We start from the raw sequence: 24,837 nt of genomic DNA on the forward strand, positions 1-24,837 counted from the left end.
TTGTTGGGATGTTGTAGCTGTGAAGAATTCACCAAATGCTTCGTACATGTTGGAACATTTCTTTTTGCAATTGTAACTGCCCATCGAAAAATTGTACCAAACAAGCTCTTGGTCAATTACTATCGTTATAAATAGGAAAATAGATAAGCATATACTTACATGCTTTTCTTTTTTATAATTATATTACATGAGACTGGTAAAAAGATTTTCGACTGTTGTTTTTATGAGTTTTTACCAATATAAACTTTGAAAATATTCAAGAAAAAAATCTAGATGTTGATGAATATTATTGTGCTATCTTGAAATTTTGCTCATTTGTTGGACCCATGAGAAATGAGAAAATGATAAAAAAACTTATTTTCATATCGGCAATGTATATTGATGCATAAAACAATCTGTCACGGCACAGCACAAACTCCATTTTTCTGGGTTTGGACGGATGTACGTGGGGGTCAAACTTTACAGGCAAACAACATGAAATAAACAATGGGTTCGTACGATTCAGATTTCGGTGAAAAGGACATCAAATCACAGATATAGAATGGGAGAAGAGGGTGTTGGATAGAAGACAGGACTCTCTTTCAATATCAAAGACTTAGCTGCTAATGAATACATATTGATGCACATACCCTTTAAATAAATCTCATTATATTAACTACAAAGACTGCACTTTTGTACTATATATATTTCGCATTGGTGCAATTAGAATTGGCATTCTTAACACGCATTACACAGGGAGGGAGGGAGGGAGAGAGAGAGAGAGAGAGAGAGATGGAGCTTTGTGGACATGGATATCTGGAAGACTTGTTCTTGGCTCATCAAGAGAGAAACCCTCCTTGGGAAGCTAACGTTGCGCCCATGGAATTGAACGAGCTCTTCTCAAGCGATTGGAATTATGATTTCTTTGATGACTATCGAATTCCATCTCCCTCCTCGCATTTTCCAAATTATTGTTCCTCGCAAGAATCATTGCTCTCTCCTCCTACACACCATCCAGACCAGAACATCTTCTCCGAGCTTCCTCAATATCCACTTAGCATTGAGTCCTTGGCTCACCAGCTCCTTGATTCGCCGATCTCGCCCCCGCGGATCGCCAGTTCGTCCTATAGCCCGTGCGACGACGCCCCACTTTTCCCAGTTCAAGAAAGAACACTTCCCTTGTCTGTGATGACGGAGGAAGGAGAGGCCACGTTTCTTCATGCAGATGGTTTTAAGCAGACCATTGGGATGCAGGGAGATTGTAAACCAGAATCGATGGAGTCTCCGAATAATCAGGTTCCAGTATTTTCCGCAGCAGGGCCTAGTGTAGGGGCGAAGAACAATCGGGCTAGAAAGAAGTCGGGGGGACAGCCCTCGAAGAACTTAATGGCTGAGAGGAGGCGAAGGAAGCGGCTCAACGATCGGCTCTCGATGCTCAGATCCATTGTCCCAAAAATCAGCAAGGTGCGTACACATTTTGAGTTCTTTTGGGTCATTATGTGAATGCTGAACTTCTTGTCTTACTGAAAAGTTCTAATTGTGGTTTTGTTCTCATCATGTCATATGCCAGATGGACAGAACTTCAATCCTATGTGACACAATTGACTACATGAAAGAGCTGCTCCAGAAGATCAACCACTTGCAACATGACAGCCAATTCGGTCCCTATCACTTGAACATAATGGACATTATAGAAGACATGAAACCCAATGAGATGTTGGTGAGAAATACACCAAAGGTAAAATTTTACTGAAACTGTGATCAAGGCCCTATAATCAGACTTAATCATTTGTTCATGGAATCTAAGTATATAATTTGGGCCATGTCTTTTTCAGTTCAACGTGGAGCGAAGAGACGTGGAGACAAGGATCGAGATCTGCTGTGCCACGAAACCGGGTTTGTTGCTGTCAATGGTGAGCAAATTGGATGCATTGGGCCTTGACATGCAGGAGTGTGTCATTAGCTGCTTCAATGACTTTGCGATGCAAGCTTCTTGCTCAGAGGTACGAAAACCAACGACTATACAAAGTGATGATAGCTTTTTGAGCCTCACGATTTTTCTAGCAGAGTTTTTTTGGTAAAGATTTTTTTTTTTCTAGCAGAGTTGAAATCATAAAAACCTTAAATTTCTAAATGAGTTCTTGCACCTGTTGGCAATAGGAAATGCAGCAAAGAAATCTCACCAGTACTGGGGATATAAAGCAAGCGCTGTTCAGAAATGCCGGATACGGAGGAAGATGCTTGTAAAGATTTGAAGAGAATTAGAAAGATTCTGATTTTCTAGGCCTTAGATTGAGTTCTGCAAATGGAAGGCTTTTAGTGATTTTGATTTTTAGCGTGAGCTTTCTTTATTTTCCCTTGCTGAACCGAGCAATGTCTTGAAATTTACTTCATGTGGGATTGAAACGTTGACCATTGGTGGAAAAGTGTTTTTCTTCTTGCTTCAAGTTCATTAGGGCATGTTTGTTTACACTTAAAGCAAAAAGCAACACAACAATTCCATTTAAGCAGAAGTACTTAGGCAAAAACAAAAGGAAAATCTAACAAATTATTCAAATTTATGTATTTTTTCGTGTTGATATTCGAGTGTCATGAAAGTTCAATAAGTTTCAAATTATAAAAAGTCAAAATGCACGAGTCCTATGATTTATATTAATCAAAAAATAAAAGGTAAACATCAATTTGGATGGGTCGTTTTAATTTCATCCATCCAAATCATAGCGAAAGCCAGTTAGGTTGTATTGAAATCTGTTAGCTATGTTTTGCAGCAGAAGAAGAAAGCTCTATAGGAGACTGGAGATAGAAAGCAAGGACAAGTGGTGAGGTCAAGATTTTTCTTTCAGTTCTTCCTTTTCCATATGGTTTTCCTTCCTTAAAGAAGACCGAACCTTCATAAATGGTAGATTAATGTGCTCCCGAATTTCGAGTTTGCTCGTTGTAGTAAATGAAAGATTCGAACTGGTGAAGTGGTTCTTAAGCGATATGTGTGAACTGATATAGCATTGAATGAATCTGGAATATAAAAGTTGAATTTGAATTGCTAAATCTAACAAGAACTACGTGAGACTCACCATTTGTGGCGGTCTAGACATAGCTAGGTACATGTACTTAGTCTGTGATAATGTTTGCATACGATCGTGCATTTTTTTTTTTTTCAAAATGCAATACATACCTAAACGACAAATAGTATGAACTGCGAGCGCTTTGACATCATTTTTCCTTTTCCTTTTCCTGTTCATGGTTAAATGTGCTTGGCGACACATGCTGATACCGCTCATGGATTTATATCTTTCTGTTGGCTTTGGACGGGCCTGTACTTTACACTCCTAGTTACGCGCCAGTGTCTCAAAACAGTAGAACTGAACAGTTCAACAAGCAAAACCTCCTCTAACCTTATGGCGATTTGATGTGTATTACCGGTCACTGACAATATCAGCCAAATAAACCTATCATAATCAAAGTACGAAAAATTCTATCCTTCCACCTTTAGAAATATGAATTCGACTTTTTTTCCGGTGCTTATAACTTTCACTAAACCATCGATTTTATTTTTCTAGGTAACATTTTAATGACCTAAGAAAGATCTTAAGAAATTACCGACATTTTATAAAATAGCATGCGAATTCCCAATTTTGTACTAACTTACCAGCTTTTATTTTTGCATAACTTTCTAGGGGTGTGCAATGGAAACCGCCCGAACCGGGAACCGGCGGACCGGACCGGACCCGCCCGGTTTGGGCGGTTCTAGAGGGTCTCGGTCCGGTCTCAGGTTCCTATTTTTGGAACCGGTGATCGGTTGGACCGGTTCTCGGTTTTGAGGTTAGAACCGGACCGACCATATATATTAGTTTCTAAACTAAATTACAATACCCATTACCAGATTCATTTTTCCTCAAAGTTAATCCCCTTTTTTGCGTTTCTCTACACTCTACGATAAGCATCACATCAGCCTTTTCTTTTCTAAATTTTGCAATTCTTATTTTCCTTTTCCTTCTTGAAACCTAAACGGCTAAACCCATCTCTTTATTGTTTTTAGTTTCTGCTCTAATGTACAGTAACCATCACATCAACTTTCATTTTCCCAAATTTTACAATCCAATTCAACGGCAATTCTCGCTATCTTTCCCTCTCAAAACCATAAGCCCTCCCCTTGCTCGCTCGATGCCTTGCCCGACGCTCCCAACGCCTCACCAATGGATGGTATTGAACAATGACCAAACTATGTGTTGAATTTTTGTTGAGTTTGGATTCTGTTTTTCTTTTGTTTTGTGCCTCTCTAATAATATTTATGTTCATGAGAATGAAGGTGAATGTGTTAAATATGTTTGGAAAGAAAAACTTCTCTGATATTTCAAATGCATGGATCTCTAGCTTATTTTTTTGTTTCATAATAGTGCAAGGACATAGAGTATGATACAGGATTTTAATTTTTGTTTCCACAAAGTGGACGTTTATAATTTAATAGGGCGTCACTTTGTTGGTCACAAAGTGAATAAGAAAACTTGACCGGATCATAATCTTGTGCATTACTTTACTAGTAATTACTATTTATTTTTTTTATTAAATGAAATGAAAACAAGTGATGGTTCATTGGAACCGGACCGGTTGGTCCGGTCCGATTCTCGGTTCCAAGACAGCCGGTCTGGTCCACGGTCTAGAAAAGTGAGAACTGGTCCTCCCGGTCCGGTTCCGGTTCTTGAGTGGAACCGGATCGAACCGGAAACCGATCACCCCTATAACTTTCTAACTGTTCAAATTTATTAACATTTACATGATATTACCAACTTAAATTAGGGTGACTTATCAACTTTTATCATAAAGTTACGGACTATTCTTAGGTTTTAACTCTCATTTGAGTTACTTACATTTTCTTTTAATTTACCGACTTTCTTATTAAGTTATCAATTTTTATTTACATTGGTTATTAATTTTTTAAAATTTAGGGAACAAGTTGTTGCATGACCTAGTATTTGTTTTTACATATAGTTTTTAGACCTTATCGACTCTTACCTGTGATCATGGGGAAAAAAATCCGTTCCTTAGGGAGTACAATGGGTAAAATCATCCTCAAAATATATCATAGAGCAAGCAATGTATGATAGGAGCTGTCTATACAATTTATATACCAAGTAATATATTAAATTGTAGGTGAGAATTTATAAGAGTACTTTATATTCAACACTGTCCAATATTTTGTTTCAATTGATGCATAGTTACCAAAAAAAGTCTTAAACCTAATTGCACGAGTATCAATCTAGTCTAAAATTTTTAAATTTGGCCAATTTAGTCTTACACCTTTTGACAATATGTTAATGTAGACTTTCTAGCCAATTTTGATGGACAATCACTAATGTGGATGCCGGTAACTTTATGTGGCATGACCAATACTAACATTGATAATATTTTATAATTATTTAACATTATTTTGTTTTTCTTCAATATTTATAGATTTTTTTGGTTCTTTACTTTCTTTCCTTTTAGTTTCCATTGAAATATAGCTGACCTTGGCGGGTTTATGGTGAAAAAAGAGAGAAGAAAATATAAAAATTAAATAAAATTTAGAGAATTTCAAAAATTGCAAAATTGTTCACATCGAGTTAGGCATGCCACCTAGAACAACTAGTATCTATGTCGAATTGTCGGCCACAATTGGTCAAAGGATTACATTGGCGTATCGTCAAAAGGTTTATGATTGAATTAATCAAATTGAAAATTTTAGAACTAAATTGATATCCATACAATAAGTTTATGGTTTTCCTCAAAAGTTGGTGTTGGTGTACCTAAAATTGGGCCTGCTTGGTTCGGCTTTTTGGGGAATGCATTTGCCAAAATGCAAATACCTTTGGGTGAATGTGGTTTTCCAAAATGCAAATATCGTTTGGTAAAATTTGCATTTGTAAATGACTTTTATTAAATTTAAAAAAAAAAAACATTTGTATTTTTTTTTGAAGTTCGCCATCGGACCGGATCTCGGCAACCGGATGGCGGATTTGGCGGCACGACCCCGGCAACGATCGCCTGGGGTCGCGCGACCCAGGCGTCACCTGAGGTCTGACAACAATCGTCGGGGTCGGGTGACCCTCAGGCGATGGTCGTCGGCGCCTTGGCTGGAGGTCGTCAGCCTCCGATAAGTTTCTTCGTGCAATGGTGTGCGGTGGTTTTGGAGAAGATGAACAGTGCTGATATTTGCATTCCAAAGATATAACTTCCCAAAGTACCTCCGGAGCTATATTGGGCTAAAGGTTCTTAGAGCCACTTGAAAATGCAATTGCATCTCACCAAAGTCACCCAAAAAAACAAACCAAATACCTTTGCATTTGGCCAAGGGACTTTAGAGTCCCAAAGGGCTTTCCAAATGCTCAACCAAACAGGGCCATTATCCTATATCATGTGCCTATATGCCCTGTCTAAACGTTTAGTCCCTAACCGGTCTTATTTTCCCTAAATTAGCTCTTCAATGTTTCTTTTTGTGCATGTTACTCCTCAAAAAGTCTCCTGTCGCAAACCCTAAAATGTTGATCGCGAATAGGTGATGACCATCAAATTTATGTACTAAAACCTCTAAAGCAGGAAAGAAGTTGAGACAATTCTCAGTAAGAAATCTCAAGAGTCTTTAGGTTTGTTTGCACTGGAGTTGTAGGACAAGCCAAAATTTCTCTGTAAGGCAGCCCGTCTATACCCCTAATCGTAATAAGGCAATACCTAAGGCCAAAATGAGACTTGATATAAGAAAGTCGAAAAACTTAGCGATGGCAATGAAGTATTGCAGTGATCAAAATTTACAATTTGATTGTATGACCTAAATTGATCCGGGCTCCAAATGTGAACCCTTATGGACTAAAGCTGAGCCGGAAAACTCATTGGTTTGATTGATATTGCCATTCATTTCTTACCTACTTATTTTTGTTTAAATTGTGCATCAAACGTGGCACTACATCTATATATTCGACCAAACCAAACGGAAATAAAAAACATTGAACTAGAATCAGGTTTCTTTAGACAAATGGTAGGCGAAAACCGAAAAAACTATAGTAATTTTTTTACGCAAATCCGATTTAATCGCATGCCATCCCATTCGATTTGACCTTGTTTTATTCTGGTTGTGTTCTTCTTATTCATTTATGATTTGAGAAAGCTCCCTCCTGAAGAGATTTGATGAACAGAACAGAAAGTGGAAACGAGAGGGAGAAAATGAAAAACAATGCAGAGAGAAAGTGTATTCTTATTCAATGAGTGCTCGCTTACATCGAAAAAACTTGTCCCCATTTATTCTTCCTCATCAGTTTTTATATCAACCGGAGAATGACAACAGAATGAAAAACAACTAGCTAACGGAACAACTAACTAACTGAAGCAAAAGAAGAGAAAGTTTGACTTTACAAACTTAAAACTGAATACTGATTCCTCAATGGTAAATCAGTTTTAACTGAATACTGATTCCTCAATGGTAAATCAGTTTTACATGTGCTATAATCTCTGTTGTTGCTTTCTTTCTTTCCTTTATTTTCGTCAGCTTCTTTCATTCCTTTGTTCTCGACGCTTTCTCTTTTTCCTTTGTACTTGATAGCACTTACTGGTTTTCCATTAGCTTCGCCTTCCTTCTTTCCTCTGTTCTAGAAGTTTTCTTTCTTTTCTCTGTTCTTGACATCACTAGTACTTTGTGTAGTTCTCTTAACATATGAGGCTTGAATGTGACTTCAATCTGTTGCAGATTCATCGTCTTTTAATAGAGAACAAAGTTGATTTGTACTCTCAGGAAAATGGCTCTGATACCAAGAAGAGATTTGATGAACATAACAGAAAGTGTAAACGAGAGGGAGAAAATGAAACCTCCAACCAACGCGTGATTCATCCTCACAGAGAAAATCGTAGTCAAATTCCGGATGTCGGTCATGATTAGGAAATCTCAGTTTCCTGTCTCTCTGGCCTCTAATCGAGTAGGGTGTTCCTTGGATCTTCTCTCCACACTCTGGTTGATAGCTTCGACGTCTCCTGATGAATTTCGAGGGGGCGATTTGAGAGATTTAGGAAATTCCCCATATCTCCCTCTATTGTTTATATACCTCATAAATTATAACTGTTATTGTGAATCCAGGAAAATGGGGGTCTGAATATACATCTCTTTGCGCTAACTAGTTGCCTTCCTTCTGGTGTATAGATACCGCTGAATGCACGAAATTCATGCATTCTCTCTTTCGATTAATTCATCTGCCTATTTGTGATTGACGACTCTGATGAAATGCCTATATCCTAATCTCGGAAAATAAAAATAAAAATGGGACTCCTTTTGCATTGCATATATATGAGGATGCTATGCATGTGTCATTGTAATGCGTTCTGTTACAGATATTTAGAATATGTCATTTGATTCTCCACATCTCTCGTGATTGTTTATATGTTTCTTTTGATTGTGCATATGCCCGATTGGTTACCATTGATGTTTCATTATCATGTTACTTTGGATAGTAATTCAATAAAGCATATGAATAAGTAAACTTATATAAATACACGAATCTCTCAATTCTTTCATTTGCATTTTTCTCATCTTTTTCTCCCATTAACTGGTTTCCAATATCAAGAATTTATTTTCCTCTTCACCCCTATCAATGAGCTGATAAGTGGAGAAGGAACGCTGATGTTGTTGCACCTGCGCATTGACTTTCTTTATGGGGAAAGGTTAAAGGTAACTTCTTGTTGCGGCTAAATTCCTTGGAAAGCCATGTCTTAGACTCTGATTTTTTCGTTTTTTTGGTTGGAAATTCGGCTTCCTTTCATTTAGTGAAATTTCCAAGGATACAACATTTTCGCTTCGCAACATAGTAACTCGGAAGGGCTGAAGGGAGGAGGGAGATCTCGTTTGAAGGTAGGGCCTCTTTTCGTTGGGCCTTTATTACGGCCCGGTCCATAAATTTCGTCCGCCCATTTTCTTTACCGATGAAAAGTAACTTTTGAGGGAACATCGGATGATACAAAAATTCTAATCGAAGAAGAGAACAATATAATAATGCCCGGAAAGCATTCCATCAAGGTCGAATCAAATGTACCCCAAATTATTTTTGATGAAACATCCCGGGATACAAAATATTCTAGTCGAATAAGAGAACAATAGAATAATGCATGGAAAGCATTCCATAAAGGCCAAATCAAATGTACCCAAAATAACTTTTGATGGAACGTCCCAAGATGCAAAAAAATCTAGTCGAATGTGTCACTCTTATGAGTCATTAAGGAAACAATATAATAATGCACGGGAGATTGATAATTATGATAGCTTAAATTGGCATTTGACGCACATTAGACCATTCTTTTTAACTCGATCCAAAGTCGACGGCTCATATCAGAATTAGTAGGCCCAAGCAAAATCGCTCATCTTCCTTTTCTCCTCCTCGACTCGATTCCAAAAGGCAGATGAGTTGACATCAAATCCGAGTTTGAAGTTTTTCTTATTCAAAAACCCAATCATATTAGGGTCCGTGACTTAGTCAAGTCTGATAACGCATAGAATCATGTAATCTACTCACAACACAACCTAGTTATACCCGTTCATTCCCGCAACATGCACCGCAACCAATCTCCAAATCTCTCTATATTCCAACTTTAGAACCCGCGCTTCTCATTGGATGGCGCGCGCACGCATTACCGTACAATTGAAAGACATCCAGCCTATTTCTTCTTTTCCAGGACAACCGGCTCTGGCCAACCGCTGGGCAGGAACATTAGCATAAGAATGGTACCCGGCATATCCGAACGGGAATGGCGAACGAAGCATCCGCATCGGGGAAAAGCTCGGGAGAGGAGAGCATGATGCGCCGAATATTCCCCCCCGCTGTCGAAAAGTCTCCCGCCACGTGAGACTTTCGAATCCCTCCACAACAGCTCGGACACGTGTCGTCCCGGCCGCGGGCCGACGGGAGGCCCGCCACGTGGCCCTCTGGATGACGGGATTCGGTTACGACTTCTGGCCGGCACGCCATGGAAATTGGGGAGTTAATGGTTGGTTGGTCGGTCGGCAAGCCGATACGCCGCCTGTCGACTGGGGATTTGCCCGTCCTTCGAGTTTGAATTTTCTTTTTCTTCCCCACCGAATAATACGTCAAAAAAAAAAAAAAAAAAAAGGAACGGAAAATTTAGTTTGCAATTTCGGGGTGCGCGGAATCGGGGCGGGTTGGAGGGGTTGAGTTCGCACCCGGCGCACGCAAAGGCCACGACTATGGTGATTCACTGTTGTGCGCCGCCTGGCGGGTGTACAAGTAACGGCCTTTCCTCCTCCTCCTCGTCGCTGTCATTATTACGCCCCGCCGCCTCCGTACGTAGTAGCCGTTCTCCCTCCTCGCTCGCCCTCCCTCTCCCTCCCGATCTCTCCGTTTCGCAGCCGCCGCCGCAGCCCCAGCCGCGTCGACGCCGCCGTCGCCTCGACCTCCTCCCCGCCGCCGCCATCCGCTCTTCTCTCCCGCCTCGTTCTTCCGGTAATCCGTTTCGGCTGCGAATCTTGTCGTTTCGACTCCTTCTTGTGTTTCGCGTTTCCGCGGTTGCTGTTTGATTGGTTGGTGACGGATTGCGCGTGTGATTCGATCCGTTTCGCACTGAGAGATCTTTGATCTTCCGACGATTTTTCGTCGCTCGGATTTTGCGGTTCGGTTGCGGGTCGGTGTGTTTGAGTTTGGATTTAGGTAGCGAATGTGCTTGCGCGAGACGGATCACGTTTCGGCTTTCTTGAGATGCTGCGGCGCATTGTGACTATTATCGAAATGGATTCGGCGTTCTTCAGATTTCGGAATATTTGTCCTCTTTTTTGCGTGACGATGATGGTGTGATCTGGGATGCGATTGCGAAGGACTCGTCGGTTAATCGATGATGCTGCTTATTTGATACCTACAGCTGAAATTTGGATGATCGTCATTTTCGCCCGATGGAACTGACTCTGTGGGTGCTCCGTTTTTTCTTTGGTTACAGACATGGATTCTGCAGTGACAGGGCTATATCCATTACACCGTTGCAAGACACTCCACCTGGTACGCAGCGTTGCCCTGTTTTGGGTTTCTTTATGCGTGTGTAAAAGCAGATTCATAGGCGTTAAGAATTTCGGTTCTGACTGGACAATACATGCAGGTTAGGCATGCACAAGGAATTCATAATGTGGAAGGAGAAAAGAATCACGACGCCTATCTGTCATATGATCTCTTTGATGCTCACCTCACCCCCTCTCGGCTGGCAGCAGGTGGTCACTTTTTCTCATGTTCCGAGCGGAATTTCTCTTTAAGATCGCATTTTATTGGTTTTCTCATTAGGAATGGAGTTGCTCCCGTGGATTTGACAGCTGAATATTCTCATTATAAGAACTTGATTAAAAACTAGGTGGGCTTGTATAGAATTTTAATAAATAGACGGGGCGACAATGACATAGCCAATTGAAGTTGTTGCGAAAACTGAGAAGTCTTTGCTGTTCTTGTTCTTGTTATAATGCCTAGAAGTCTACATTTATGTATATAATTTTTTGAACTTCAGCAGATCTATTAGAAAAATTTTAAGGCATTTGTTTCTTGCTTTTTTCTTTTTTTAATGCGGTTTGTTTGGACTGGTTTACTTTCTAATGATCTCTTCATGCGGTGATAGGTGAGTAACCTGCGCAAGCATGTCCAAGCACACGGACTTTCGAAGAAGATTGATCTTGTAATTGCATCCCCTCTGTTGAGGTACTCGGCTTCAAATTTGTTTGTTGCTTTATCTTTTCATGTGTTCTTACAGATTGCATTGTCTTCAATTTGATTGATTATCAATTGGCAGCTTAGATTGTTAAGGATATAAGTTGTTTTGTTACACATAGCTGCTTTACTCATTTAAGCCTTCATAAGTTCATAGAACTTTGATATAAAGTCCTAAAAATTGGTTGCTAGAGGCACCTGAGACATGAGGTCCTCTGTGATGAATGATTGCATTTGAACTTGCAATGAGACAACTTCATCTACAGCATAAGAGAAGAGAGTAAGTGAGATAAATTTCGGATGGTGTATCCTTTCTCATTTGATGGAGAACGGGCCAATGGGCAAGGTGTATATTCCATTTGTCAAGATAACTACAATAAACTATATCATTTTCTAGTAACTTAAATTTTAGTATTAAATGGTTGCATACTCAGTTCAACATATATCTTAATGAGTTTTCATTCTTTATATGTTATGGGTTTTAATCATTCTTTTGTCCACATGTTTCGGGTCCGCAAACTTTAAGTTTAACTTGTCATTCTCCTAGCCTTTGCATGAGGAGCATGCTGTTGTACAAAATTTGGACTTGAAGTTCGTTCAAGTGCTGTTTTTACACTTTTATGTGATCACTTGCAGAACTATGCAAACAGCTGTTGGAGTTTTTTTTGCGGGGAAGGCTACACAGATGGAATAGGTGCACCTCCTTTGATGGTTGCAAATGCTGGGAATAGCGATCATCCTGCTATTTCAAGTCTCAACTGCCCACCATTTATTGCCATAGAACTTTGTCGAGAACATTTAGTAAGTGAATACTATGGGAATAAAAAATCATTCACAAAATCCTGAATATTGATTTGTTTTTCAGAATCGGGAAGCATTTTGTGTGGAAATTCCGCTATGGTAACTTTTGTCCGTGGAAAATGTTGGTAGTTTTCATTTCTTCTTGCTGTACCCTTTTTTGAATGGATGCAGTTGAATTTGGAATGGGGCCATCCACTTTACAGATTGTATCGCATTCTGTTCACAGCTTACAATCTTTACTCTATTGACTATAATATGCACAAGTATCTGTATTGGACAAGGATTGCGAGACATAAGAAAAAGAATTTGCCTTTGTCCTTGACTGGTATGATAATTTGTGAACTTCAAAGTGGATATCAAGTGGAAGTACAGCTGTCTATACCACTGGCTTTATAAGGGTCATACTTCAGAGTATTTGTTTCTCCTTGATTTGAGATTGAGGGATTCTTTCTTGTAGTTACCTTAGTAAGTATGAATGAAGCTAGAAAGCTGGCACTTATTAGGAAGAGTTCTGATTCTTGTTTAGCAAATTGACTGATCTTGCTTTAGTTTAAATTTAGTTCTCAACCTAAGGACTTCTTATCTTGTTAAGGATGACCAAACGTTACATATTTATTGTTGTAGAAGGATCAGTTTCTTCATGTTGCACAGGTTCCTCCTTTTAGCAGTTAGAATGGTGGATGCCACAATACATCATTCAACTTTTGCCAATTTTTATTTGTGCAGCTGAAATTCAGTTTCTATTATGGCTATCATTTTACAAATCATTCGACTGCTACCACTCTCTTTGTATTACATTTCAATTTCGACGAAAATGGACATGTTAGCACAAGTGGATGACCTAACATGACATGGCATGATGGTAACCTCACATGGTGAACTGATTTTCGCTTGAGCACCATAATCCATAAGATTGGTCACAGATCTTGTACCATGGATCATGCTATCTTGTTGAAAAATGTCCCATCTAGCTTGTTGTGTCATGTATTTAATAATTTAGATATTTTGTCAAATGGAGTTTGCATATTAGCATAATATATCTCGTTCTATTGAAAATGGTGACCAACTGGAAACAGAGTAGTGATAATTGCATGACTTTGCAAAGTATAGTGGTAATACCCCAAGCCGAATGATCTCTCATATAATTAGCCTCCATTTAAAAGTTATTGCAAGACAAAGATGCAGACATTTTGCTACTAGTAATTGTAGAATTTCTCTCTTTCCTGGTATTTTGTGGATCCTCTTGTATTGGTATTGAACATTCCTTGCAATGTTTCATGTTGCTAAAAATTTACATTTTGGTCCATAGGGAGTTCATCCTTGTGACAAAAGACGAAGCATTAGCGAGTATCGGCCGCTCTTTCCTGCAATTGATTTTTCATTGGCAAGTGCTTCATTTCTTAAAATGTTTTTATTGGGCATTTGCTTTGGAAGTCTCAACATTAGCAAATCTCAGTAATTTAACTTTGATATTCACTTTTCTTTAGATTGAGAATGAAGATGACGTCTTGTGGATGCCTGATGTTAGAGAAGAGGATGAGGAAGTTGCTGTTCGAGGAATGAAGTTCTTGAACTGGTACTTCATAACTTCCTACTAAGTGCTTTAGAATATAAACCACAATGCAAAATAGACTTGCAACTTGTATGATCTTGGTAGAAAATAGCTGAAAAGCTATGTAAATAGTAAAAATCTGGAATGAGCCATTTGATTCTGCATCTCAAGGTTTTGATTTATCTTCAGGTTGTGGACACGGGAAGAGAAGGAGATTGCAATTGTTACCCACAGTGGATTCTTGTTTCATACCCTCAATCGTCATTCATCGATCAAGAGCGAAATGTGCAAGCAGTGAGTATCTCCTAGTTCATGTTTGGTCGATTGGTTCTAGTCAATGGTTTGATTAATCTAATTACGATTGGGAGCGCAGAAATGTTTGTGTTCTGACCGACTTGTTTTTCAAATTATTTACATTTGGTCCTTCATGTTGTCTTCCTTCTGAATATATTTCTAATGAGTGAATGACATGAAATTAAGATCGTTCCTGAAAAGCACTCTGAAGATTTTATGATATGCTAAATTTTTAAGCAGTATACACATTAGCAGTGACCACTTTTTAATCCACTGTGGATTGTGTTGCGATATCATACCACAACCGTTTGTTAAGCAGAAAAACTTGATTGTAGGTGGGTGATGCCCATCAGTCAATAGGGAAAGCTGGATCTCTATCTTCACGTTGAAAGAGAGGGAGATCAAGTGAGATCTAAGAGTTGCGAGTAAAGGGTAGAGTGTGAGGGAGAGAGCCGCCGTCAACCACCACGCTTGAACTGTATCCGACGACCCACCCCGACTTCTCTTTCGCGTCAAAATCATGATAGATTTCATCCCCCTTTGTTCTCGACTTTTCCGATGGGGTCAGTTTCCCAAGGATCTTGGCTTAGAGTTGCGCGAGGCGGACAGACATAGCCTGATCTATCGAGCTGGAATCCGCCGCGCGACGTCAAAACCTAGTGACCCGTGACGCCATAGCTCGCGCCCGCACCACCGCGCCCGGCGACGCGAGCTCCTTTGCCCGCTCACTGTCCCGCGACGCCACAACTCGCCTTCACGTCAAGATCGGTTCCATGGATCCATAGAGAATCGGACGGACCGGCATGATCAGATTCTCGGGTGGATCCAATCTGGCAACTGCGCGAATGGATCACCAGTTGGGCCGGAGCCGTCGCTTAGTGGGCGGTTACCGGTTACAGATTGGGAGCGCCCACCCAGGACCATACACCCCTAATCTAAGCTATATAGCGATCGATTCTTAAAAAATATTTTCCAAATCGTTTATTTTACATTAACAAATAGATGCTAACTTGTATACTTTTCGGTAGAATGGTAACTCTTTAGAAGATAACTTGTTCGCTGGACACAATGATGATATAGACTCATTATTAAGTACGTTTCGATTTGGCATATATGAATACAGCTTCACTTGTTTAACCTAGTTAGATTTGAATTGACATGTTGAGGCCGTGTCATTTTTTTTTAACTCAACACAATTAGACACATTTCAACATGATTAATAATCATATATATATATATATATATATATATATAGATATATAAAGATTTCTTCCTGATTGTTCTAAACAATAACACACGTGTTAAGTAAAACAAATATTGAGAATCATAGAAAACCCTTTTACAATAATACAATTTAGATATGAAATGTACTTGTTTTCTAGAATTGTGTTAAAAAATTGTAACCCAGGCTATTGTGCATAAATGTTTTACATGTTTATTGTTGTAAACATGTCAACATAGCATGCCATGTTAGTACACAATGTGGCGACACATTTAATAATCCTGTTAACTAAATCGTGTCATGTAACTCATTTTTGTTAGACATTTTGTGTCCGTGTTGAGGCAATTTGACATGTTCATTTAATATGTCGCATTCAAATTAGCCACACACATCTTATATTGCTAATTGAGCACAACATGACACGAATCATTAGCTCTTACTTTCATATGGATGATTCAAATTTGATTTTAATCAGCTAATACATCGAGTTTGCGCAATTTTGTAGTTGATGGCTTTGCTCTCAATCGAAAATGCAAATACTAAAAAAGTTAGTCTATCATATGACTCAAATTAAAGTCGAAAAAAATCCCAAGTCTCAGGTCTAGTTTTCGGGTCTCGGACGCAGGAGATGGGGCTCTCGGATCCATACTCTTACAAAAATCAGTTTTAGGTTTTCAAAAAGTGTAAAAGAAATTTCAAAATTTAACCATAAATTTGTCTTGAGCTAGAAAATTTTCCTATCGCCTCATTTTCCAAAAGCCATACCGATGGCCAAAAAATTGGAAGAAAAAAAATAAAATTCACCGCCAATTAATTTTTGTGCGAAATAAACAGTTCGTGACCATAGATTAAATTCATCTAAGTAATGAATGTATAGTTTTCATAAAGAACAATCAATTTATAATCAAATTTTACATAATTTCATTTTGGCAAAATCAAAAAAAAAAAAAAAGAGGAAAGTCACCGTCATTGCACATAGCTGTTACCTCCCTTGCTTCCCTCTGCCGCTATATTACATCCCACTCGACTCCACCAAGAGCTTTCTCCGTCAAGCTCCGGGAAGATCCACCTCGCCGGCGACAATGGCGGCCCCCGGCGACTCTCTTCCGGACATGCTCGACTCGCGAACGCATTTCTTCGGCCTCAAGCTCTTCGTCCTCGTCGGCGTGGCGGCCGTCGCCGTCGTCTGCCTCGTCGCCGTCTGCCTCGGTTGCCTCTGCATCTGCTCGAAGCAACGGAGCTCGAAGGGCCGCGACGTCGGGCCGAGGCGGAAGCACGGGCCCGGCTCCGTCCCGGCGGCGACCAAGACGATGGTGGAGCTCAGGGCAGGCGCGGCGGATCGCGTCGAGCGCGGCGCCAGAGAGGGCGGGATCGGGTATGCGGAACCGGATCCGGCGAAGTTCCGGGAGCTACTCGAGATCGGCAGGGACGAGGCCGGACATGGAGGCGGAGGAGAGAAGATGAGGAGGGGAATGCGCGGCGACGACGGCCACGGCGGCCCCGGCCGTCGGAGGGAGAGCCCCGCGGCGCCGGCGCCGGCGGCGGGGGAGGAGCGGAGGAACGTGGGGTGGGGGCGGTGGTACAGCTTGCGGGAGCTGGAGATCGCGACGGGGGTTCGCGGAGGAGAACGTGATCGGAGAAGGAGGCTACGGCGTCGTGTTCAGGGGTCTTGCCCGACGGCTCGGCGGTGGCGGTGAAGAACCTGCTCAGCAAGAGGTACGCAGTCCGTAACCCATGAACGCGCACTCTCCGTTTCTGTCTTTTCCTGCGAATTTTCCCCGAGAAAGTTCCAGCAACGCGCTTTCCTGAAACGTCTTCTGTACGGAAGAAGAAGAAGAAGAAGATGATGATGTGATGCGTGTGCGTGCTGTTCTTAGATCAGCATCCACTGACATTTTCATTCGACGAAGACGAAGACGCTTGAGAGTCAAACCACCTCGTAATTTGGGAAAAAGAAAAGCATTTTTTTATGTAAGTAATTAACAAAGAAAATGGGTTGTGTTGACTTATTGACCAATGCTTTAGAAATACTTATTTTGTATAATTAGATAAGAGAAAACTCATTTTCTTTAACCACTTGTCTATTAAAAATGTACTTTTTAAGCATGTGTTTTCAGGGTCAATGCGTCTGTATACTTTTTTAAATAGCTTCTCTGTCTTGTTGCAGTAGTGACATTAAAGAGGCCAATTAGAAGAAGTGAAGTAGTTAGATTTGAACAGTAGTAATTTATTGCAATGTGAGTATTATCTGGTCACTTTCAGATCGACCGGACCAAGAATATGTTTTTTTTTCGTTTTCAACGAAAATATAAACAAAAAAGAAATTATTTTTCTGGAGACGTGCCTGGTCTGAAAGAAAATTGTTTTCCTTGATTCTTGATTCTTGGTGTGCATTCAAGTGAGAAGATCCCTCTATTTCTATTTCCTATCTTTCATCAATTTTTCTCTTTTTGAATATCAATAAGTCTCATCTGTTCCTTTTTTTTTCATAAATCTTGTCTACTATCTCTTTGTCATATTTCAATGACGCTCCTGTTATTTTACACTTAAAAAACACCATTGTATGATATTTTGCAACTATGATTGTATAGTTTCTTTCCTCATATTTTGTAATTCTTGTTATTTTGATAGGTTTCAGAATAAATAAAGAAGGTGTTGATTTTAGTTTCTTAATTTCATGTCATTTTTAACAACATAGGCTGCCTTTAGTGGATTCACTTCTCATGTATGAAATACCATAATACCAATTTTTCAACTTACTTGTCTTCGGCGCAACCAACACAGAAAATGGTCTATTCTCTCTGAAATTGAATTTGCTGAAAAAATTTTAGACGACAAAAAGTTTTTAGTGAACAATCTTAACCGACAGTTTCGTTTTCTTGGAATTAGTGGTGTGACCGATTTTAAGTGACAAATTAAATATGCGGATCCATGTGTAAGGTGGTTGTTTGGCTACTAAATGCATAACATCCAAATAAAACTTTGTCACCAAATAAATAAATAAAAATAGTGACCTTTCTAAGTATATCTTGTATTTTTTTATATTCGACTAGTGATTCTTTTTTTCTTTCAAGTTCAAGTCTGAATTTCATGTCAGATGCTTCTTCTTTTGTTCTTGCTCCTTGAAGAAATGCCATAGTTTCTGACTCATATTTCCGGAGGAACTTTGGGGTTTATCGGACAGATAAGTTCCTTGTATATTCTGGGATGAATATGACGAGTTTCAAACGTAAATGATTTTATCAGTTTTGTACTTTATGAAAGATGAAACCTCACATAAAGTTCAGTAGGAAATCCAGCATGTGAGCTTGCAACATCTGTGAGACTCACACTAGGACAATGCATTTTGTTGAGTCTGATTCAGAGTTGATAGTGTTGGAATTCAGAAGATGAGAACTCCTCCACATTTGAATCTACCCCCATGCTCACCGAGTATCTTTGTTTTCCTATGTTCCTTGCATATTTCCTTTCATTCCTGGCTTCTGTTTCAACGTTTGTTCTGCAGTCTTGGACTGAAGTTTCGTTCTTTTCTAGTATTGTGGGTTTTCAATCCATTTCTTTGGCATGTCAGATTGCATCTGATGAAGCTGAGGACCATAGTTTGTAAAGCTCATTTACATGTGATTCACGATGTTTGGTTTGTGTTTGAGTTGAAGAACAGCGATGTAATGAATAAAAGCCAAACGTACTTACTTGTTTTCAGGGGTCAGGCGGAGAAGGAGTTCAAAGTTGAAGTTGAAGCCATAGGTAAAGTAAGACATAAGAACTTAGTTGGGCTGGTTGGATATTGTGCAGAGGGTTCTAAAAGGTAATTGTCTAGCTGCATTACAAAAAAATTTCCATGAGGCAAAGTTCTATATAATGGTCCCTATTGAAACTAATGTTCATGGCCACAGGATGTTCCGTGTATAAATACATCGATAATGGGAATTTGGAGCAATGGTTGCACGGTGACGTTGGACCTGTTGGCCCCTTGACATGGGACATCCGGATGAAAATTGCAGTCGGAATAGCTAAAGGGTGTGTGCAACTCTCGCCTCTGATTCTTTCTGTTCTGCTGACTTTGTGGAAGGAAGTTTGCCTTCACTTTGACTTGCGTTTTAGAACGCTGGCAGTCATGGTGTTTCTATTAATTGTTTCATCTATTCATTGGTTTTGCTCTCTCAGTGACTTTCTTGTTTTACTTCAGTGGTCTGGTTTTCTTTTCAGGCTAGCCTATCTGCATGAAGGTCTAGAACCAAAAAAGTAGTACATCGGGATGTAAAAGCTAGCAATATTCTTCTGGACAAAGGATGGAATCCCAAGATATCAGATTTCGGCCTCGCCAAACTCTTGGGGTCTGAGGCTAGCCACGTGACTACGCGTGTAATGGGCACTTTTTGGGTTCGCTCTTCTCTAATCACCTCTTTATCAAAGTTTAAGGAATTATACAATCCGGTCCACCCTTGCAGCTCATAATGTAGAGAAGTTGAGTGACTTCTCATCATCTTTGCAGTTACGTTTCTCCTGAGTATGCAAGCACGGGCATGCTTAATGAATGGAGTGATGTATACAGTTTCGGGGTTTTACTGATGGAGATAGTAACGGGAAGGACTCCGATTGACTATTCCAGACCAGCAGCAGAGGTGAATATTTTGCTCACTAGGATAACTTTCTGTAATGACCGATAAACCTTACTCGACATCCTGAGGTTTCTGTTGCATGTTCGTCAGATGAGCCCTAATCGAATGGGTTAAGGAAATGGTAGCCAGCCATCGCGGGGAAGATCTTGTTGATCCCTTGATTGCAGTTCAGCCCCCTCCTAGAGCTCTGAAGAGGGTTTTGCTGATCTGTCTGCGCTGTATCGACTTAGAGGCCACCAAACGACCGAAGATGGGGCAAATTGTTCACATGCTCGAGACAGAGGATTTCGCTTTCCGCACTGTAAGTTCTTATCATCTCTAAAAGTTCGTATTTTCTGCACTCCATCACTTACTGCTGAACATGCCATTCTGTTAGTGAATCATTCTGCTGAGTTTTCAGTTGCTTTATCAGTGCCGTCACCATTTCCTACTATGAATGCATAATGCACATGTTCCTCCGGTGCGATATTGGCTTGTGAAGCCTCGAATCTTGCATCTTGTTTCCTCGTGGATGCATTGCTGGGATTTGAACTTTCTGCAGCATCTTAACCAATAGCAACTTGAAGAGAAAAAACTTTTAAAGGAGAGTAGTATGAAAAAGTTAATGGTGAATCTGATTCTGCTGAATAAAGTGTGCCTTTGCTAACAAAGGTCACTCTCCCTCACAAAGATAGACATGATATCTACATTGTGGGCATGAAAGAATGGTTGCTGTCACAACATGACTGAATTGTTCGAGTGTTCACTTGACTCGGTTGTTTCCGAGTTCACCGCACCGCCACAGGAGCGGCAACTCGAGCATGTTATAGCCATGTATCGATTTCCTCTAGCAAAACTTTTCTGTCTAGATGAACTCTTACCTCAGCTAATCTTCATTCGAATATAAGATCTCGGGTGAGTGAATCATCTCCACATGATTGCAGGAACACCGGCCAGCTCGAGAGAAAGATCCACTTCTATCGAGGGGGGTCGCTTCGCATGACATTCATCCGGATAGATCGAGGTGGCGATAACGCATGTTGCTGGACTCGCGGGTTCACCGTCTTGCGGCCTAAGTCAATTCATACAAGAAACAGATTCTTGGATAACTTTAATGGGTATACAACACATATCTTGTGTCTCTTGTCTTGCTTCTAATGTATTATTTCACCTGTAAATGCTGGAAATTTCTCCCGTTTTAGTTCGATAAAAGCCGTGTAAATTTGTCGGCTCGACGGACAGACTTAAGTGGAGAGGAGTGTCTCACATTTTATTGCAGTGATTCTTAACATACTGGGAATTCCTGCTGTGCATCCAAGTTGAATGAAATTTATGGCAAAGGCAATATATTGGGAAGATCCATCCTGGTTTTCTGTTCAATCAAACTCCCATTTCCACACTGAAGGAACATAAACTTAACCCTTGCCTTTTGGGCCAAGTTTGTTGAACCTAACGACTGAGCCCATTTGAGATATGCTGTCCTCAAAGTGGACAAGGCCCAATATGGCAAGCGGAGTAGGGCCGGGCCGTTGTCATGAGCGAGTGTACCGGTGTCGCTTCGACGGAATGGAATGGAATGGAATGGAATGAAACGAGGAAATTGAGGAAATTGAACGCGAAAGGAATCGGTGTTAGAGAATCCCAATGCCTTTTTGGCCGAATAACGAGAATGGAATGGAATGAGGGTCCTCTTATTCAGGGTAAGGAAATAGGAACGTAATGGACTAATGATATCGACATGTTTAATATGAAACTTAGTATTTATCAATGATAGATAAATAATTGCAAGAGTCAGAGATAGGAAATGATAAGCTTTTGGCAGTGATTATTTTATGGTTAATATCAAGAAAAATTTCAAATTAGTATACATGTGAGAAATTTATCTCAAACTTATTTTTATTACAAAAATCCTAAACGGGTATATTTGTAATAAATTTTATTCTTTATTATCTTTTGTTAATTTTCTTTGTCAAATTATTAAGTTACATGATACGTTGCGGTTGATGGGTGTACTAATTTGAGACTTTACTCTTTGTTTGTAACATGTGTATTGGTTTATGATTTTCTGTAATATTAATTCAATTTAACAGTAACAACAGAGGGTAATTTTGTTACAAATGTACTAATTGGGGGGTTTTTATTGTTAAAAAAAATTAATTTTGGTAAAATTGTCACAAAGTATACAAGTTTGAGATTTTTTATAGTTAAAAATTAATTTAAAGTAAATTTGTCGGCTGGTGTATTAGCTTAATGTTAAAAAAAAAAATCTAGCGAGTTGTTATAATTTTTCTTAACTTAAAAGATGAATGTGATTTACAATTCATAATAAGTAATACATAGGTTGTCCATATTCATATATTATAATCGACTTAATATCCTAAAAACCTCCAATTTTAGCTTTTAATCCAACTTTATCATTTTCTCATTAAAAAATCCCAACTTTAAGTTCAATTCAGTTCTACCTCAAACTTTTTATTGTCTTATAACCCTCAATTTTAGGTCATGTCACAATTCTATCCTCATTTTTTTTGGTACTATGAAAAACTCACGACACTAGGTCTTGTCCTAATTTAACCCTAAAATTTGTACTATCCGTTAAAAAAAAACGTACTTTTACTTAAGTAACAAATCTACCTCTATTAATCCTCTGTCCAAAAATTTGTTGACAATTGAGAGCTGGAAAACTCCCAAATATGAGTTGTTCAATATTCCAAGTGCAATTTCTTTGATTGCGAGAGACAAAACATCAGAAGCAGAAGAGATCGAAAACCAAGTGCAAAATAACTAAGGGCGATTTTGATGAAGGATTTATGAAGGCAGATTTGAGATTTAAGTATAAGTTAGCAATCTCTAAGGAACCAAAAAAAAGAGTAAATTGAAACTTGAATTTTTTTATGAGACAAAAAGATTTAGGGTAGAATTGATACTAAACCTAAAGTTAAGGTTTTTATACGAGACAAAAAATAAAGTTTAGGGTAGAATTGACACTTGACCTAAAGTTTGGGGTTTTAGATGACAACATAATGTTTAGAGTAGAATTGAGACTATAACTAAGGTTAGAGGTTTTTTACGAGACAAATTGTAAAATTTAGATAAAAGTTGAAGTTTAAGGTTTTTTGAAGGGTTTTAGGCTTGTTATAATCAGTGGTATTATGTCAATTTAAAATTTGTTATTAATTTACTTTTTATTTATGCTTTTATGGGGACTCCAAGTTCGCTTCTCAAAATAACAAGGAAAATTATCTTTTCTCAAATTTATTGTATAGATGTCAATTTAGTCTTGAATTTTCCAATTTTGTCAATGTGATCCTAAACTTCTATGTAGAATTCTTATGTAACTCTAATCAATTATTGTCGAAAATCGCTAATGTGGCGATTCATAGGTTATCCTCATTAGCTTGTCATGTAGGACGATCGACGATGATCGAACGTCACCTCTATATAAGAACTTGGCATAAAGGTTTCAAACCCCATATTGGCGAAATTGAAAAACTTTAGATGAAATTGACATTTCTATAAGAGGTTCAAATCAATTCGATATTAAAATAACGTGTCGGAGAAACCCCAACGGATGTCTCACGTGGCACCAGTCTCTAAAGGCTAGAATTCAAGTCACATCAATCATATGTGTCGAAAGATGAGAGAGAGAGAGAGAGAGAGAGAGTTGCCATGCCATGTGATAATGCTTTTTGCATAAGGAAGTGGAACGGGTGGGGGAGAGAGGTTGCTTGTCGTTTCTTTAAGCATGAGAGACACGACGCCATTATGGCCTTTGCTGAGGAGCAAAAGGTCAAAAAGGAAGGGGCCTACTGGGCCTTGTACTCGCGTTGGCCGACTTGACCTTTCTTCATTTTTTAGTCGTCTTTTCTAATTTACTTATATATTTTGCGGGTATCATACTTTCCATTTATTGCGACACATTTGCCTCCACCTCTAGTCAACTTCTAATTGATCGGCCACGAATTGTGATCGTCGTGCATGCCAAACAAAATAGAAGTCGGTACCGATGATGCCCAATGGCGCGTCCCGTCAATCAGAAGAGCCGTTAAAGAAATTCCTTTTGATCTTGATTGGAGGAAACCGCTGTCTAACCTTGCAAGCAAAGTGAGATTTTAGGGCTTTTTGTTTGAGTTGTGCAAGATGAAGTTCTCATTAATAGAGGGGAGTAATCCGGACGATTGCGAATGATATAATCGGTAAATATGTTTTCCTTGTTGCAACATATTCATTCAATTGTCAATGAGGAATTATGCTTACTTGATCTTCATTACAAATAGTTGTGGATTTGCTATGACTTTCATGCAGAAAAAAAAAAAAAAAAGAGCTGCTTTTATGGCTCACGTCTCTTTTTTTCTTATTTTTTTTTCAAGATCTTGTTCTAAGTATTGTATAGCCAATTTCAAAGTTATGACTTATGAGATACCCGCTAACTTTATGGATAAGAAGAGACCTAGTTAATTGAAAGTGACATGAGTGAAAGGGATTGCTCCATATTCACCCGGAGCAAGTGATAGGGTCATTGAAATTTTCAATCTGCTTATAATGTAGATTTTAATCTTTCTAAAAGTTCAACCCTCCAAATTTGACTCGTATTAGTTGAAAAGGCAAAAGGGTATCACAAAGAAAGGCAAATCTCACAATTCATTTTCTAATTTTACTATTACAAAGACAAAACAACCAGCGTGC

The 24,837-nt window shown here is 39.2% G+C and overlaps 1 protein-coding gene, 2 long non-coding RNA genes and 2 pseudogenes across 4 annotated transcripts; all 5 read left to right on the top strand.

The window, feature by feature from the left end:
* Window positions 1-732: 732 nt before the first annotated feature.
* Window positions 733-2,299, top strand: LOC104448053 (transcription factor bHLH61). Of its 2 annotated transcripts, none has more exons than XM_010061831.3 (4): window positions 733-1,443; window positions 1,550-1,717; window positions 1,815-1,982; window positions 2,140-2,299. In XM_010061831.3, the coding sequence occupies exons 1-4, from the start codon at window positions 772-774 to the stop codon at window positions 2,224-2,226; spliced, it is 1,095 nt and encodes a 364-aa protein (XP_010060133.1). In that variant the 5' UTR covers window positions 733-771; the 3' UTR covers window positions 2,227-2,299. The 2 variants fall into 2 exon arrangements, with proteins under 2 accessions (XP_010060133.1, XP_010060134.1); XM_010061832.3 differs by having other exon boundaries at window positions 2,149-2,299.
* A 7,688-nt stretch (window positions 2,300-9,987) lies between these two features.
* On the top strand, window positions 9,988-14,589 carry LOC104448050 (annotated as a pseudogene).
* A 2,021-nt stretch (window positions 14,590-16,610) lies between these two features.
* Window positions 16,611-19,445, top strand: LOC120296091 (annotated as a pseudogene).
* Window positions 19,446-19,496: 51 nt separating this feature from the next.
* On the top strand, window positions 19,497-20,263 carry LOC120295486. The gene is made up of 3 exons (XR_005552893.1): window positions 19,497-19,570; window positions 19,760-19,933; window positions 20,046-20,263. It is a non-coding gene; the product is annotated as an uncharacterized LOC120295486 (long non-coding RNA).
* Window positions 20,264-20,273: 10 nt separating this feature from the next.
* Window positions 20,274-21,451, top strand: LOC120295487. Its single transcript, XR_005552894.1, has 2 exons — window positions 20,274-20,473; window positions 21,096-21,451. It is a non-coding gene; the product is annotated as an uncharacterized LOC120295487 (long non-coding RNA).
* Window positions 21,452-24,837: the final 3,386 nt, after the last annotated feature.

This window comes from Eucalyptus grandis, chromosome 7 (genome assembly GCF_016545825.1).
Source record: "Eucalyptus grandis isolate ANBG69807.140 chromosome 7, ASM1654582v1, whole genome shotgun sequence".
In the NCBI taxonomy this organism is placed as follows: Eukaryota; Viridiplantae; Streptophyta; class Magnoliopsida; order Myrtales; family Myrtaceae; genus Eucalyptus; species Eucalyptus grandis.

Bases quoted from the DNA above. Each gene is read 5' to 3' on its own strand.
- LOC104448053 (XM_010061831.3), top strand. From the start codon at position 772: ATGGAGCTTTGTGGACATGGATATCTGGAAGACTTGTTCTTGGCTCAT. The intron at 1,444-1,549 runs GTGCGTACACAT...GTCATATGCCAG, and splicing joins TTGTCCCAAAAATCAGCAAG to ATGGACAGAACTTCAATCCT. The intron at 1,718-1,814 runs GTAAAATTTTAC...TGTCTTTTTCAG, and splicing joins TGGTGAGAAATACACCAAAG to TTCAACGTGGAGCGAAGAGA.